Here is a 17,348-nt window from a genome sequence, read left to right as displayed (position 1 = left end):
ATAAGAGGAACTAATTCAATCTGAAGACACTTGAAGAACAGTTTTGTAGCCCAATTAAAGATCTAAAGGTTAGTCATCCGAGTTTTACTTGGTTGATTGGTTAATAATGTGCATGCATTTTGTCTATGTGGAAACACAATCTTGAAACACAAAGCACACTTACTTCATTTTAAAATAAAGAACTCATTCATTAGAAGAGTTCTCTCTTCCTGTGCGCATGGGAGAAAGGAGGAGGCCTTTATAGAGATTACCATTTATATTTATTTTATTTATTTATCAATTTTATATGGCTGGCCCTCTTACAAGAGATGACTCTGGGCAGCCTACAACAATCAAGTAAAACAATAAATATATAAAAACAATAATTATAAAAATACAAAACAATCTAATAAAAATTAAAACATTATTGAAAATTAAAATAAACCAATTACAAGGCGTGGCACGACAAAACCGCGCTAGTCAAAATCGCGGTGATAAAATCGCGGCGCTAAAGCCGCGACGTCATCACCGCGCGTCATCACCGCTGCGACAACAGCGCGGCAACAGAAGGGTGCTTTAAAACGGCACCACGGCAGAAAGCCGACTTCAATTAAGGTAAGGGTTAGGATTAGGTTTAGGGGTTTGTTTTAGGGTTAGGTTTAGGGTTAAGTTTAGGGTTAGGTTTAGGGTTAGGGTTAGGGTTAGGTTTAGGGTTAGATTTAGGGTTAGGTTTAGGGTTAGGTTTAGGGTTAGATTTAGGGTTAGGTTTTGGGTTAGGTTTAGGGTTAGGTTTAGCGTTAAGTTTAGGGTTAGGTTTAGGTTTAGGGTTAGATTTAGGGTACTGAGTGCTTGGGAATGTGCGATTTTGCCCTCCGCGATTATGTCATCGCGGTAGGGTCGCGTTTTTCCTTAGCGCTTAGAATGGCACGAATTAGTCTTCGTGCTTATGTCTCCGCGGATAAGGGCTTCGCGGATTTGTGGTGGAACCATTACAAGGCACAGATAGAGAGAATATATCAATACTAGAGCCATTTTAGAATGCCATTGGTTCCCCTGAGGGACCTCTGAAACGGTAACAAGGAATGGAGCTAACCTGACTTCAAGGCAAAGAATGTTCCACAGGGCAGGCAGATGTGAGTATTTGGTGTTCTGCTGGTGAATCTAAGCACCTTTTTGGGGGCAATCAAAAGGCTATCAACTGCTTTGCAATGACAGCCTTGCTATGTATTTATTCATTCATTTGTTCATTTTATTCCCAATCTATCCCACAGATGAAGTTCTATGGGTAGATTGCAAAATTATTGTGGTTCTTACGACCAGGAAAAGTCAGCCTGATTGTTCATTTTATGGACTGGAAAGACTGAATGAATGAATAATTCATTCATTCATAATGCCATTGTCTAGAACAAGCAAAAGACTTAGGAGAGAAAGTTTAAGGTACCATAACATGGCTAATAATTCATCAGAGAGCCAGTTCAGTCTAGTGATTAAGGCACAGGGCTAGAAAGCTGGAAACAGTGAGTTCTAGTCCTGCCTTAGCCATGAAAGCCATCTGGGTGATCTTGGGCCAATCACTGTGTTTCAGCCCAACTCACCTGACAGGGTTGTTGTTGTGGGGAAAATAGGAAGAGGAAAATATATTGGATATGTTCACAATCTTGAGTTACTTATAAACTAATAAAGATGGAATACAGGTAGGTAGGTAGGGAGAGGGAGAGGGAGGGAGGGAAATGGAAGAAAGTGTTGACAATCCCACATCTGTGTTACCAATTCAATTTTATCTTTCTCTAATCACAAGAGAACCAAAGATATGGTTGTTTGTTATATTTATCTGACAAAAAACAGCCTATGTAGTTTAGTGTTCTGTGTCACATTGTAGCCAAATTCCAATCTTGACTGATAATAACTAGTATTTAAGGTATGTTGGATTTATTGTAGAGATAGTAAATGTCACAACTAGTAGCCTAATATCTATGAAATTGTTCAATCCTCATTATATGTATGTATGTATGTATGTATGTATGTATGTATGTATGTATGTATATATGTGTAAAAAAAATCTAATATATGTGTGTGTATGTGTGTATGTATGTATGTATGTATGTATGTATGTATGTTGCATTTGTGCTGATAAATAAAGGGAGACTAGTATAGATCTATTTCAAACTATTTAGCTCTCATCAGCTAGCCATACCCTTACTGGGATTCGAACCTGGGCTGTATTACATATTAGGCAGTTGTATTAGCCACTAGGCCACAGGCTTTATCAGCTAAGCCAGGGAAATAGGTATGTATTGTGTCACAACCCCTGGTATGCCCAAATATGGGAGGAAGCATACTGCTTCCTTTCTCTGTCTATCGGCTCATCACAAGAGACTATCCAGACAGAAAGCCATTATTTTTATTGTTGCTTTTGTTACGTTGTGTTGCATTTGTGCTGATAAATAAATAAAGGGCGACTAGTATAGATCTATTTCAAGTTATTTAGCTCTCATCAGCTAGCCATGCCCTTACTGGGATTCGAACCTGGGCGGTATTACATATTAGGCAGTTGTATTGTGTCACAACCCATATTTATCAGCACAAATGCTAAATAGCTTGAAATATATAATAAAGAGTATAGGAATTGGGCTATGACTGTGACTAATTTAGAAACTAATCTCTGGCTGTTAAGGTGGGCATTTTTTTTCCCAAGGTCATATTTCTTGAAGTGTAACTGTTGAAGGCTGCATAAAAATGGTAGACCATACTGTAATCAGTAGTGCACAGGGAACCTATTTTCTCTGGCAATTCTCTGCTTTCCTTTCACCAATGCCCTGTGGAACGATCTACCCGTAGAGATCCGGACCCTTTCCACTCTCTCGGCCTTCCGAAAAGCCACCAAAACCTGGCTGTTCCGGCAGGCCTGGGGCTGTTGAACAAGGTCCAGCCCCACCTAGACGGATTGTATGAGTGTGTTGTTTTAAAATTGTATTTTTTAATTGTATCTTTCTGTTTTTAACTTTTAATTTTTTATCTTGTCTTGTAAGCCACCCAGAGTCCTACGGGATTGGGCGGCATACAAATCTATTAAACTACAAATTAATTACTAATTGCCAACTTTCTGTTGCCTTCTTTTGATATCTTCTCTTTCTTTCTCATATGGGGAGTGCTAAATTAAAGTTGGATTGCTCTTTCCAAGAACTAAATTGATTGCTAATAAAATACTTGAACATTTAAGCCACAAGGCCCATAAAAGTTGAGCCTAGGGTTTTATGTAGCCATCCTTTGTGATAGTGCCGTGACGGTGAACCTATGGCACATGTGCCACAGGTGACATGCAGAGCCCTCTCTGCAGGAACGCCAGCTGTCGCCCCAGCCCAACTCCACCGTGCATGCACATGCGCCTCCCACCGGCCAGCTGGTGGGTCTCTGCCACACATTTATGGAGTGCATGCATGTGCAGGGGGCCCTCGCATTGCATTTTGGGGGTTTGCACGCATGTATTGTTTGTGTCTATTGTCTGTATACCCCCCCCTCATTTTATGTAAGCCGCCCTGAGTCCCCTCAGGGAAAAGGGCGGCCTATAAGTATTAATAAATACTAAATACTAAATACTAAATGTGTGCGCCCCTCCCCATGCCCCATTTTGGGCCTGGAAGGTCTTCTGCAACAACCTGGAAGCCAAAATGGGGCACAGGTGCACCGCATGAAGCTTCCCTACACCCCATTTTGGGCCCAGAAAGCCTCCTGCACCAACCTGGAGGCAAAAATGGGCGAGAGGGGCAGGGCGGGAACATGCAGAGGGGATGCACACACATGTGCAGAGGTGGGGTGCATGCAAGGGATGCATGCACAGAGGCGCTCACATTGCATTTTGGGGTTTCACGTGCATTCTTTGGGCACTCAGCACCAAAAAGCCATCCATGTATAGTGGAACTAAATATAGGCTCTGAAAAGGCATGTGATCAACATTTTGATCTGCTTTCTAAAGAGAATTAAGGGTGGCTGAGACTGACATAGCAACTAATTTATAAATTCATTAGCACTAGAGCAACCTTTCATGATTCCCCTGGCCTTAACGTGGAAATAATATCCCTGCCAACTGCAGGGTCAAAGGATACAGTTGCCGCAGATAAAGAGAATGATGAAATAGATGCAGACCAGCATGCCAGGAAAAACGGGGCCGCCATAGGCCATGATCCCATCATACATCACTGCATTCCAATCTTCTCCTGTCAGGATCTATATTTCACAGTTGGACAGGGAAAACATCGACAGCAGATCAGATAATTCTACAACTCCTCCCCAAGAAGAACTTCTCACAACTTTGCAGTGAACAAATTATTAAGTCTCGATCCAGTGAGCAGAGATTTTGGAATCCTGGTTCTTTTGGGTATAAATTCACAATTTAAAGATGATTGTGAACGGCAGGTGGTAATTCGAGCTATTTCAGTCACATACTCTCCTGGCTCGCTTGGATTAAAAGCTGAGGTGGCGCAGTGGTTAAATGAAGCACTACAGGCTACTTCAGCTGACTGCAGTTCTGCAGTTCGGCTGTTCAAATCTCACCGGCTCAAAGGTTGACTCAGCCTTCCATCCTTCCAAGGTGGGTAAAATGAGGACCTGGATTGTTGTTGGGGGCAATATGCTGACTCTGTAAACCGCTTAGAGAGGGCTGAAAGCCCTATGAAGCGGTATATAAGTCTAACTGCTATTGCTATTGCTATTAGCAACTGTCTGTTAGCTCTTCCACGCGTTAACATTTGGCTGGTGGGTATATACCACAAACCTTTATTACATCCTCAGACCCAGTAAAACATTCTTCTCTTAAGCATAACCAGCTTAGTTTTCTTCATAATACTAAAACCCATTAAGAAGTCAGGAGAAATAATTACTTCTGGCAGGAAAATGGTGTTTTTTTATATTTAATGTTGCTAAAGGTGAGAGGAAGCAAGAACTGCAATTTCTTTAGTTTTACGCATTTCAGGTTCAAAGCAGAAAATGACAAAAGATAGGGCCAGCTTGGGTGAGTACAGTACGTAGAAGAGACATAACTTTATGTTAAGCAGAGTTAATAGAGCTGCCCCCACACATTTTGCTCTTAAATGTTTATGTTCCAAGTGGGTTTTTTCTTCTTCTCTTGATAGGATTTAATTTCAGTTCTGGAGTACATCAAGGAAAAGCCAATTGGATTATAATAGTTTTAGAAAACTTCATGGATTTACCTAGGTGTAAACAAGTATACCCTTCCATCCAAAGTGTACACCTATTAAAATTCTAACATACAACGCTGAGTACGGTATTTACTTCTGCACCTGAGGTCGATTACAATATTTCAGTAACCTATGCTATGTTGTTTCCTTGACTATTCTCTTAAGCCTTTTTCTGGAGCTAGACTTCAATCATTGCAGAAATTTGAAGCTGCTCCTAAAATGATTCATAAGACTAAGGAACCATTTTCCTGAAAGCCATTGCCGTTTCTCAAACCTTGAGATAGCACTAATTCTTGAATAGCTTTAAAGATAATATTTTCTCAGCCCTAAAAGTTAGAGACAAGGATTGCTAGCAGCCATGTGCCTGGAATTTATTTCTTGGAAGTAATTCACAATGTAACCAATTATATGAATCACATCTCATATATTTTTTCATTAAGAATCCGGACCAAAGAAAGTGTTTTTACTAACTCCAGAAAGTACATGGGTCTAAGGAGCAACAGTTTATCATTCAGGCCAGAAGTGGGTTCCTACCAGTTCGCATCTATTCGGTAGAACCGGTTCGTTAAATCTACCGAACCGGTTAGAAGAGGTTCTACCAGTGGACCCAGAAAGCAGGCCACACCTACAGAAGAGGTTCCAGAATTTTTTGAAACCCACCACTGGTCCTTGGATATGATTATTCTACACTATCATGCTCATATTTATAAAACTCAGTGCCTCTGTGAAAGGTAAGGATGACTACTGCGTTTGTGGTGCAATCAGAACATTGCGTGCGTTGAAGTGGTTTTAATGCAAACCAAAGATGCCTTTTAAAAAACAAGTTTACATCATATTCTTATGCATGCCAGTGCTGTGTGTGAGGTCATTTAAGGTGGTTCTGACAAGTGTTGTCGGCATCTTCATATCCGGTCACATGGGTGGCAAACCACTCCCATCTGGTCACATGGGTGGCAAGCCACTCCCACAAAGGAGGCCACACCCACAGAGTAGGTTCAAACAATTTTTGAAACCCACCACTGATTCAGGCTCTAAGCCAGAAGAGGGAATGTCAACTCCCAAAAGCACCAGATATCAGGGCCAATAGCAAAGACTATAAGAGCTGTAACCGAAAACAACTTAAAAAGCCACTTAAATACGGTGGTATTGGCCCTTAATCATCGTCCTAAAGGTTCTGGTCCACTGGCATAATGCGCAGCCTTTTTACCTGGAAGACAGTGAGCAAGGCCTGGGGGAAAGTGTCAAAGGTGCTGCGTTTGGTCTGGGTCTCATCAAAGTTAAATTTGCCCCCAAAGAGTTGCATGCCTAGCAAGGAGAAGATGATAATGAAGAGGAACAGCAGTAGAAGTAAGGAGGCAATGGACTTCATGGAATTCAGCAAAGAAGCCACAAGGTTGCTCAGTGAGGCCCAATGCCTAGAAGACAAGTCATGGAAAAGTAAGCAAGCGAAGTAGCGTGGAGCATCTTTAGAAGCCAAGAGTTCAGTCAGAATTACAGAACAGCTTTTGAGGACCACCGTGACAGGCAATTCACAGAAACAAAACAGGTCTAGCGTTGTAAACTGCCTGAATGTCAGGCGGCTAGGAAAAGGTTTAGCTATCCCCGTATTAGTAAATTATCAACATCTCTCACTATTTCCCCACAGTAGTTCTGCTAGCTAGAATTACAGATGTACAGAATTACAGCAGCTGTCAAAGAACTATATATTGGTGACCTAGGTCTTTCAATTGTTTTGATTTTTTTCTTAGGGCATTACTGAACACTTGTTAAGCCTTACAAAAAAATTGGCAAGTTATTTTCTACATAATTATTTCCTATTTTGGTTTCAAATTATCTACCTTTTATGATTTTTTTTAAAAAAATTGGTATCTTTTTCTACAAGAAATAGTGATGCAGCCTAAAATCTCTACTTGTTTTTCTGAAAGCAAGTCTCAGATTTAGTGGAGTTGAATTCAACATATTTTGTGCTTAAGCTTACACGCTATAGACCTACAGACATTAAAAAAAAACTATTTTGTAGACACAGGAAATATTTCACACTGATGGTTCAAGGTCCCTTTAAAACATCATGTTTCCAAGTTCCATATGGACCTGGGTACTTGAGAGACTGCCAGCTGCCAATTACCTCCAATAGACCGATTAGATCCCACAGATTAGGCCTCCTCCGAATTCCATCCGCCGGCCAATGCCAGCTGGCGACTACCCGGAGGAGGGCCTTCTCTGTGGCTGCTCTGACCCTTTGGAACGAGCTCCCTGTGGGGATTCGAACCCTCACCACCCTCCAGGCCTTCCGCAAAGCCCTTAAACCTGGCTGTTCCGACAGGCCTGGGGCTAAAGAGCTTTTGCCCCCCCCCTCAAATGGTATGGTTGTTGTGTGCTTTTAAATTATGTATTGTTTCATTTGTCTTTTTTATCCCTTATCTGTATCCCCTTCCCTGACTTGGATTGTGAGCCGCCCTGAGTCCCCTTCGGGGAAAAGGGCAGCATATAAATGCAATAAATTCAAATTCAATTCAATTCATATTCTCTAGAAAGCCAGACAATCGCATATAGTATATCATCTGTCAGCTGCATTTAACTATAAAAGAACTGGAGGAATAATAGTAGTAGTAGCAGCAATAGCCGGAATAGCAAATACCACTTCGAATCATCTCCACCTAAGGGCATTGCAATATATACCATAAGTAAATGTTATTAAGCCAAGCAATCTAAGTCAACGCCTTATCCTTGGCTAATGGCAACTTCCTTACCTGGTTATTTTGAAGATTCGCAGGAGACGGACACAACGGAGCACGGAGATTCCAAGGGCTTGCATGATCTCAAACTCTACCAGGACAGTCTCCAAAATCCCACCGCATACCACAAAACAGTCAAAACGATTGAAGAAGCTGACAAAATAGGCTTGGAGGCCTAGGCTGTACATCTTCAGCAGCATCTCCAGGGTGAACAGTGACAACAACACCTTGTTAGCATAAGCTGCAAGAACAAAAGGTATGGGGGCAGAAGTTCTCAAACTGTGCTGTGGATCATTTCAGAGCTGAGGTGGCGCAGTGGTTAGGGTGCAGTACTTTAGATCGCACAGGTTGGGTCTCCTCCGGATTCCATCTGCCAGCCAATGTCGGCTGGCGACTCCCCGGGGGAGAGCCTTCTCTGTTGCAGCTCCGGCCCTCTGGAACGAGCTCCCTGTTGAGAGCCGGACCCTTACTACCCTCCCGGCCTTCCGCAAAGCCACCAAGTTCTGGCTGTTCCAGCAGGCTGGGGGGAGCTGAGAAGCATCTACCTCCACGGAAATTGTGAATGTTGGTTTTGTTTTTAATATGTTGTCTTTGTCTCGTTCCCCCCTTTCTCTTGTCTTTTGTGAGCCGCCCGGAGTCCTCCGGGAGTGGGCGGCATACAAGACAAATAAATAAATAAATAAATAAATAATAATAATAATAATAATAATAATAATAATACTGCACAATTCAGTAGCACAAATGATCCATTGGAATTTGTGCAAAAATTATAATATTAAAACAGCAACAAACTGGTGGGAACATCAGCCTGAAAAAGTCACAGAAAATCAGATGGTCAAGATCTTGTGGGATTTCCGTATACAAACCGACAAAATACTGGCGCATAATACACCAGACATCACACTGGTTGAGAAAAATAAGGTCACAATCATAGACATCGCAATACCAGGTGATAGCAGGGTTGCCGAGAAGGAACATGAAAAAATCGCAAGATACCAGGACTTAAAAATCGAAATTCAACGACTATGGCACAAACCAGCAGTGGTAATTCCAGTGGTAATTGGCACACTGGGTGCTATTCCAAAAGCACTGGAATTACATTTAAAACAGTTAAAAATTGACAAAATCACCATCAGTCAAATGCAAAAAGCCGCACTGCTTGGATCTGCACGCATATTACGAAAATATGTTACGACGTCCTAGGCCCCTGGGTGGGGCCCGACTAGTAACCAATGCCAAATCCGGCGAAACAACTGGCCGCTGTGATACAATTGTACAATAATAATAATAATAATAATACTGCAGGCCACTTCAGCTGACTGTTATCTGCAGTTCAGCGGTTCTAATCTCACCGGCTCAAGGTTGACTCAGCCTTCCATCCTTCCGAGGTGGGTGAAATGGGGACCCAGACTGTGGGGGTGATATGCTGACTCTGTAAACCGCTTAGAGAGGGCTGAAAGCCCTATGAAGCGGTATATAAGTCTAACTGCTATTGCTATTGCTAACTGCCTTGTGAAGGGCTAGGCTGGATGTGCCTTGTTATCAGCAGGAGCAGGAAAATGGCAAAGAACAGCTAGCACAGCCTATGGACCACAGTGCAAAGAACCAGCCATAGCCACCCGGCTATGCAGAGCACAGGGTGGCTATGGCTGGTTCTTTGCGCTGTGGTGCTAGGCTTGGGACAGTTAGGCCTTTATGCCACAATGATAGGCTTGTGGCACGCGGGGCCATCACAGCAGCCTCGACCTCCTCCCATCCCCAGCAGCAGCCACCCCAGCCTAGAACCTTATGAGGAAATGTGCACCTGCAGCAGCGGAGGGGGAGGATTTTTGCCAGAACACTCCCAAAAGAAGTCTCAATACTTGAGAGACCGCCTGCTGCCAATCACCTCCACTAGACCAATTAGATCCCACAGATTAGGCCTCCTCCGAATTCTATCCGCCGGCCAGTGTCGACTGGCGACTACCCGGAGGAGAGCCTTCTCTGTGGCTGCTCCGACCCTCTGGAACGAACTCCCCATGGAGATTCGGACCCTCACCACCCTCCAGGCCTTCTGCAAAGCCCTTAAAACCTGGCTGTTCCGACAGGCCTGGGGCTAAAGAGCTGTTGCCCCCGTCTCGAATTGTATGACTGTTGTGTGTTTTAAATTATGCATTGTTATGTTTCATTTTTATTTTTTGTCTGTATCCCCTTCCCTGATTTGAATTGTGAGCCGCCCTGAGTCCCCTTCGGGGGAAAAGGGCGGCATATAAATACAATAAAATCAATCAAATCAATCAAATCAATCAGGAGACTGTGTAATCCGAAGCTGGATGGGGGAAGGGGAAAGAAGTTCAGGGCAACCACACCCTAGAATTTCTCAGGATGCGTTGAGTAGCTTAGTTTAGTTTAGTTTAGTTTAGTTTAGTTTTATTGGTCTTGTATGCCGCTCACTCCCGAAGGACTCCGGGCAGCTTACAATAAACAAGGGAGGGGATAAATAAACAAAACAATACTTTAAAATACACAACAGTCACAGTTTCCGTGGGGCTGGATATTTCGAAAGCCCCCCGGCCTGCTGGAGCAGCCAGGACTTAACGGCTTTGTGGAAGGCCGGGAGGGTAGTAAGGGTCTGGATCTCCACGGGGAGGTCGTTCCAGAGGGCTGGAGCTGCGACAGAAAAGGCTCTCCCCCGGGGAGTCGCCAGCCGACATTGGCTGGCAGATGGAATCCGGAGGAGGCCTAGTCTGTGAGATCTAATCGGTCTATGGGAGGTAATCGGAAGGAGGCGGTCTCTCAGGTACCCAGGTCTGATGCCATGTAGGGCTTTATAGGTAACGACCAGCACCTTAGAAAGTTATACCTTTAGTTTGGCAAGGTTCTCTATATTAGATGTAAGCAAATAAAGGAACTGGACTCATTTGGATCTCACCGTCTCATTTCTGGACTTCAGCCTGAGATACTTCCTTGCAATTTCTTCCTGGCTTCCCCATTGACTCTGCTCGTTGGAAGCCAACAAGAAGTTGCAAGGAGGGCCTTGCTTAATGACCCGTAACTCTCATTTAATGACGACAATGGGGACTGCCAGGACTGCTGTCACCAAGTGATGCGGTCACATGATGTTGTATTTACAACTGCATCACTTAGTGATGGAAATTCCAGGCCCAGTTGCAGTTGTTAACCGGAACTGTCTATATATCACTAGGATAAAGAAAAAAAGCAGATATTCTATAAATAGAATATCCAAAACAAACCCAATTAAGGTTAACAATAACATTATTTTTTTAAAAAATTCGATTAAAATTAACAATAATAAATAATTTGTTTTGTTTTGTTCAGGCTAGGCTGGCTTGCTGGAAAAGAGCCGAGGTGGCGCAGTGGTTAAATGCAGCACTGCAGGCTACTTCAGCTGACTGCAGTTCTGCAGTTCGGCTGTTCAAATCTCACCGGCTCAGGGTTGACTCAGCCTTCCATCCTTCCGAGGTGGGTAAAATGAGGACCCGGATTGTTGTTGGGGGCAATATGCTGACTCTGTAAACCACTTAGAGAGGGCTGAAAGCCCTATGAAGCGGTATATAAGTCTAACTACTATTGCTATTGCTATAAAAGCCAACTTTGTGAGCCACCCAAAGTTTAGTACAAGATGGGTGGTTATATAAATATTACAAAGAAATAAATAAATTAACTAACACTAAAATTGTTTAAAAGAAGGAGGAGGATGGAAATCCGCAGTTTATATTTCTAATTGGGGATAGAATGTGTGTGACCTGCTACAGGTATTCTTCCTTCCAATCATCTGTCTCTCAAACTGAATTCAAAACAATGAGTTTTCTGCTTCTCAGCCCTGTGTTGAAAAATTCATTTCCCGTATGGCTATCCAAGGCAGCCCTAATGGCTCTAGACAAGTCTCGCTTGTTTAAGTTGTCTCTATTTACTATGTCTTGTAGTCTCACCTTGGATTTGGGTGAGCCAATAAGGCTGCCTGTAATGTTCAGAAGCAATAGTCAGGGTATTCAGAAAGACAAGGAGCAGGACTATCCAGTAGAAAGTCACAGATTTGACAGCCAAACGACATTTCTTCCGAAAAAGTCGGTTGATGCGCTGAACATGGCGTCTGGAGCACAAAAGAAAGAACAGAAATTATTGAACAGCCTAGGGACAGGGCAAGAATGGAAAACTAGGCTGTTATTATACTCACCCAAATTTGGTCTTGGAAAACTTTCGTCTGTGAAAAATAGAAATTTAGTAAAAACTCAAAATGAATTCTTCAGTTAAAGCTGAAAGACCCAAAGAGAAGTTACAAATCTATCTGGGATGCTATGGAAATGGCTCAAAATGAAATTCCACAAATCATCATTAATACACTCTTAGAACAGTGTTTCTCAACCAAGGCAACTTTAAGCCCTGTGGACTTCAACTCCCAGAATCTCCCAGCCAGCACAGCTGGCTGGGGAATTCTGGAAGTTGAAGTCCACAGGACTTAAAGCTGCCAAGGTTGAGAAACACTGCTCTAGAACATCTTTTCTAAATACAGAATCAATAACCGTTTTGTAAAAATGGGCTCTCATCCCATAGGTATGGCAATCCATGGCCACATGCAGACCCTCTCTCATCTGTTTGAGACCCCTAAAATCTGCTACCAGAATGATGATTTCCAGCTGCACATTAGGGATGGCAAAGTATGGGTGATGATAGGATCTCTATATGGTAAAACATTTCATTTTGCTCCTCCTTTCTCTCTCCGACTGAGAGTCTTCAATCAAATCCTGAACATTTGAGCCTACTTCTTTCAGTGGAATGAGTGAAAGGTCTTCTGCAGGTTGCCATCTATCCAGCAGGATGAGTTTCTGCCTTGCCTCCCCTCCCTATTTAAAGAGATTGCTGACCTTTGGCCTGCACGTAAAAATGCAGTGTGGCATAGAATAGAGACTTACATTTTCCCCTTTATCATATAAGCAGGTTACTTTTCTAGAGGCCAGTTTAAAAAAAAGAAGGGAAGAACAAAACAAAGTGACACCTCTGAGATAGCAACTTCAGCAAGTAGGCTTCAGCAAGAAGGCCATATATTCAGCATGTCCTTTTGCCCAGCAAATTTGCTTAACTAGCCTATTAGTTAATAGCAGGGGTGGGTTTCTCGCCCCGTTCCAACTGGTTCAGTTGGAACGGGGCCGGCGGCGTCCTCGTGCAAGTGTGCGGTGCACGCATGCGTACTAGCATCTGTGCGATGCTCCAGCTGCTCCTGGAGGAACGCGCAGGCGCTGTATGCATCCTGCGCATGCGTGGAAGTGCAGAACTCGTCAAAACCGGGTAAGGAGCGCGGGCCGGCAGGTGCACCCTTCGCCGTTCCCGGAAGTTACTTACTTCCGGGTTCGCCGACCAACCGGTTCGCAGGTACCGCCGCGAACCAGTTGAAACCCACCCCTGGTTAATAGAGGGAAGAGTTCAGTCTGCAGTAAGAAGTGCTTATTGAGGCAAGATTTAATTAGAGACATGAGCTGCAGGTTTAGGAGAATTTTGCATTCTCTGGAGGATTTCTTCAAGGCAGACAAGAATATTTAAAAGAGTAAAAACTAAAATCAGTTTAAAGCTAAAACCAAAAATTAAAATCTGATCAGTTATCAGATATAAAGCCAAACTAACTGTCACTTAAAGAATCATCTTCTAAATCAGGTTGTGTCCAAGCTTGGCAACTTTAAGGATGTCAAAACCCAGAATTTCCCAGCCAGCTAGATGGTGAATTCTGGGAGTTAAAGTTTTGAAGTCTTCAAGTTGCCAAGGTTGGACACCCCCATTTTAAACATTGGTTGCTTGTCTTATTTGGCACTAGAGTGGAATCTAAACACTTGATCTTAAAATTTAGAGCATCCCTGAAAGACTTAGGTGGACTTGATCCAAGAATGGAAGACTGAAAACAGATTAGGGACATTGCTTTCTCAGTCCATCACTCTGAGATCCTTTCAACAGGAAATGCCAGGAACTAATCCCCAAAACTCTTACCCCAGCAGAGAAGATACTCAAATGGGGGGGGGGAGGCAACAGGAGGCAACCGTTTGGATTCCCCATTAGCTTCCTAGAAGAGTTAACTTGGCCTGTAGAACACTAATAATTAGCATTGTCCTGCAGTTCCCAGCCCTCCTCTCTGTGGCCAGGCAAACTCACAAACACACATCATAGCAGTGGCTCTGAAGGTGCTCTTCATCTTCAACGTTCTCCGTGTTGACCGAGGTACTTTCGCTGGCAGGAAGACTGGCTGGGGAGAGAAAAGCAGATGAGATGTGTTTTTTTTAACAACTGCAAGTTCTTCTTGCAGTATTTCTGTTCACAAAGACATCTGCCGCCATTGAAACCATAGGATTGACTTGTCCTCAAACCATCAGTTTGATGCCTTTATGATATGCAGAAGAAAAGGAGACAGGAAATACACTGCCCTCCCATGAACAGACTTTTCAGATTTTTAAAAAGTTGCAAATTTTCAAGGCAACGTAAACAATCAACTTAAATTCCCTTTCAAATTACATTATATTTTCCAGATATTTAGGAATGAATGCAACTATAATATCTATATGCTTAATACAGGTAGTCCTCGGCATACGACTACATTTGGGATCAGACTTTCCAATGCTAACCAAAGCGTTGCTAGGGGAGTCATGCCCCATTTTACAATTTGTGCCATGGTTGTTAAACAAATCGCTATAGTTGTAAGTGAATTGTGAGGTTGTTAAGCAAATCCAGTTTCCTCCATTGACTCGTTGGGAATATCACAAGTGGTGATCCCATGACCCTGGGAATATTGCAATCATCACAAATACATGCCGGTTGTCAAGTGCCCGAATTCTGATCATGTAACCATGGGATGCTACGATAGTCATAAGTGCGAGGACTGGTTGTAAGTCACTTTTTAGTGACGTTGTAACTTTGGACATTAAATGAATGGATATAAGTAGAGGATTACCCATCATGTATTCTTTGGCTGTTGGGCATAATTCAGTTTCATCAGCTTTTACAATGTTATTATTTTGCAATGGAAGTACAGTATATACATACTAGTTTTAATTATTTAAAGAGTCAAAAGCCTTTTTATCCCTTTATCTGTTCCTCTGTTACCTTTTTGAATTAAAAAGTGTAATCAGAGACTTTATAAATAATAGATCACAACTGCTGGGAAGATTGGATGAGCCAGAGTTTCTTAAATGAGACACTGCAGATTGAACCAGGGGCTGTGATATCGTCCTCCTATTAATCATGGATCCTGTTTGGCCACCAGACCTGGAAACTGGCAGAGAGTATCCTATTGCTGCAATTATGCCATAGGGAGAGGAAAGACACATCGTGGCAAATGGAAATAGATAGGAAAAGTCCCTGGGAGAGGAAAAACACTTGGATAAGGAACTGCCATAAGGGCATACAGTAAGAAAAAACCCAATAATCAACCAAAACCAAAGAAATAAAAATAGAAGAACTCAACATAATTACCAAATGGGCTTGTGAAATCAACAGACTTCATTCTATAGAATGAAGCATAGATGAGGAATGAGGTGGAAAACATAGGATCTACATCTTTCTCTGCTTAGCCCTTAAAGAAAACTAAGCATGTACCCAAAGGAGTAAGAAAACTTTGAAAATTACTGTGGCTCTCGGAGGAATGACTGCCATGCCTGAACCATTTCTTCTTCCTCTTCTTTTCCATCAGGTCGGCCACAGTAACGTCTTCCACAAAGAAGGCACAGGTAAGAGAAAGATTGGAAAAAAACATGAAGGGAGGAGGGATGAATAGGAAAGGGAATTATTTAGGAACAAAGTGGAAGGGAATGGATGGAGAACCATAAACGATGAGAGCCAGTGACAGAAAAGAGGAAATGGGGTGAACCCTCCTTACAAATGTCTTCTCCATTTCTTTCCAAGCTATTAGAACTAAAAAGCTTGGAATTTCAAGAGTAGAAGCAGCTGTCGCTACCCAAGGTCCCTTCCATTTGGGTAGTGATAACTAGAGGTCTTCAAACAGAGAATGAATTTGGATCCTGAACTAGGAAGGGCTTTGAGTAGATGAGACATTTAAAGTCCCTTTCAACTCTATGATTCCAATTGTTTTGAGTTCACCGACAAAAGGGCGACCAACAAAAGCGCGCCCGACTAAACCGCGGTGACAAAACCGCGAGTTCTAAACCGCGCCGATGAATGAGCGCTGAAGCGTGCCAACAGCACGCCAACAGAAGCGCGCTGTAAACCTAACCCTAAACCTAACCCTTACATTCACTTAAATTGAGCTTCTGTCGGCGCATTGTTGTCGGTGCGCTATTGTCGGCACGTTGATGACGTCGCAGTTTTAGCGCCGAGGTTTTGTTGGCGCGCTTTAGTCGTGCGCGCATTTGTCGGGTGACGTTTGTTTTGTGCCTATTCCTCTAGATTCCATACATACCACAGGTGGGCTCCTACCAGTTCAGTCCGGTTCGCCCGAATAGGTATTAAAAATCTAGCATACCTTTCCGAAACGGTAGTAATGGCAGCCTGGCCACACACCCCAAACTGGTTGCCTGGTCACCGCTTGCTCGCCCCGCCCCACCCAGTCTCTGCTCTGCAGCTTGCCTGCCTGAAGCGCTGCGCCCGATCTGTCTGCCAGGGAAGCCTGCCAGCCACGGCTTAGGTAGCTGCCTCTGCCTCCTTCCCCACGGCCCTGCCATGCTTTCCTGCCTTCCACGCGGCCTTCCTGGTGTCCCCCGTGGCCAGTTTGCGAAGGCAGACATCCGGAAGGCTGCGTGGAAGGCAGGGAAATATGGCAGGACGGCGAGGAAGGGAGCAAGCAGCCTACTCCCTTCCCCACGGCCTTGCCATGTTTCCCTGCCTTCCATGTGGCCTTACCGGCAGTGCCCCGTACTCGCTTGCCTGGCCAGTGGGTGGGCAGGCGGCCCTTGGTGGAAATGCAGACACTGTGCTGGGGCTGAGAGGGGCGGCGGCAGCAATTCTGTGGGAGGGCAAGCAGACATCCTGGGGCTGCTGCACATACACCTACTCCCCCACTGCAGGGCGATCCAAAGAGGGGAGGGGGATGCTGCAGAAAAGGCTGCCTTCCACCTGGGTCCACATGCCTTTTGGGATGGCTCCGCAGGAAGCAGCCCATTGGCTTCCCACCCAGCCTCCTGCCTGCTCCTCAGCTGTGGCGCCGCTTATCGCCAATGAAGAAGTGGAGCAAGGAGCAGAAGCCGCTGGCAGGGGGGCAACCCCTCACACGGAGGGGTCTCCTTCCCCCTGGAGTGCTGGACTCCACAGGCCAAGTTCCCAGAGTAGCACCAGTGGTCGGTTCCTTCTCTGCCTTGCAAAATGTCCGAAAATTCCCCATTTTTCAAGGCGGCTCTCAAAGAGAAGGAAGCAGGCGTAGCACTTCTTCAGAGGAGCTGAGACTAGAGCCATGTTGAACCCCGCTCCAGTCTCGCTTCCTCTGAAGAAGTGCTACGCCTGCTTCCTT

General features: G+C 44.0%; 1 protein-coding gene across 1 annotated transcript in view; it reads right to left on the bottom strand.

The window, feature by feature from the left end:
* CACNA1F (calcium voltage-gated channel subunit alpha1 F) overlaps positions 1 to 17,348 on the bottom strand; it is an 89,417-nt gene that overhangs the window by 56,884 nt on the left and 15,185 nt on the right. The window contains 7 exon segments of the mRNA XM_032210685.1: positions 4,083 to 4,203; positions 6,382 to 6,589; positions 7,925 to 8,150; positions 11,842 to 12,002; positions 12,087 to 12,106; positions 14,044 to 14,138; positions 15,515 to 15,595. Coding sequence (XP_032066576.1) covers positions 4,083 to 4,203; positions 6,382 to 6,589; positions 7,925 to 8,150; positions 11,842 to 12,002; positions 12,087 to 12,106; positions 14,044 to 14,138; positions 15,515 to 15,595 — 912 coding nt within the window.

The sequence above is a fragment of the Thamnophis elegans genome, chromosome 2 (assembly GCF_009769535.1).
Source record: "Thamnophis elegans isolate rThaEle1 chromosome 2, rThaEle1.pri, whole genome shotgun sequence".
Classification (NCBI taxonomy): domain Eukaryota; kingdom Metazoa; phylum Chordata; class Lepidosauria; order Squamata; family Colubridae; genus Thamnophis; species Thamnophis elegans.
This window is presented reverse-complemented; position numbering and strand designations above follow the sequence as displayed.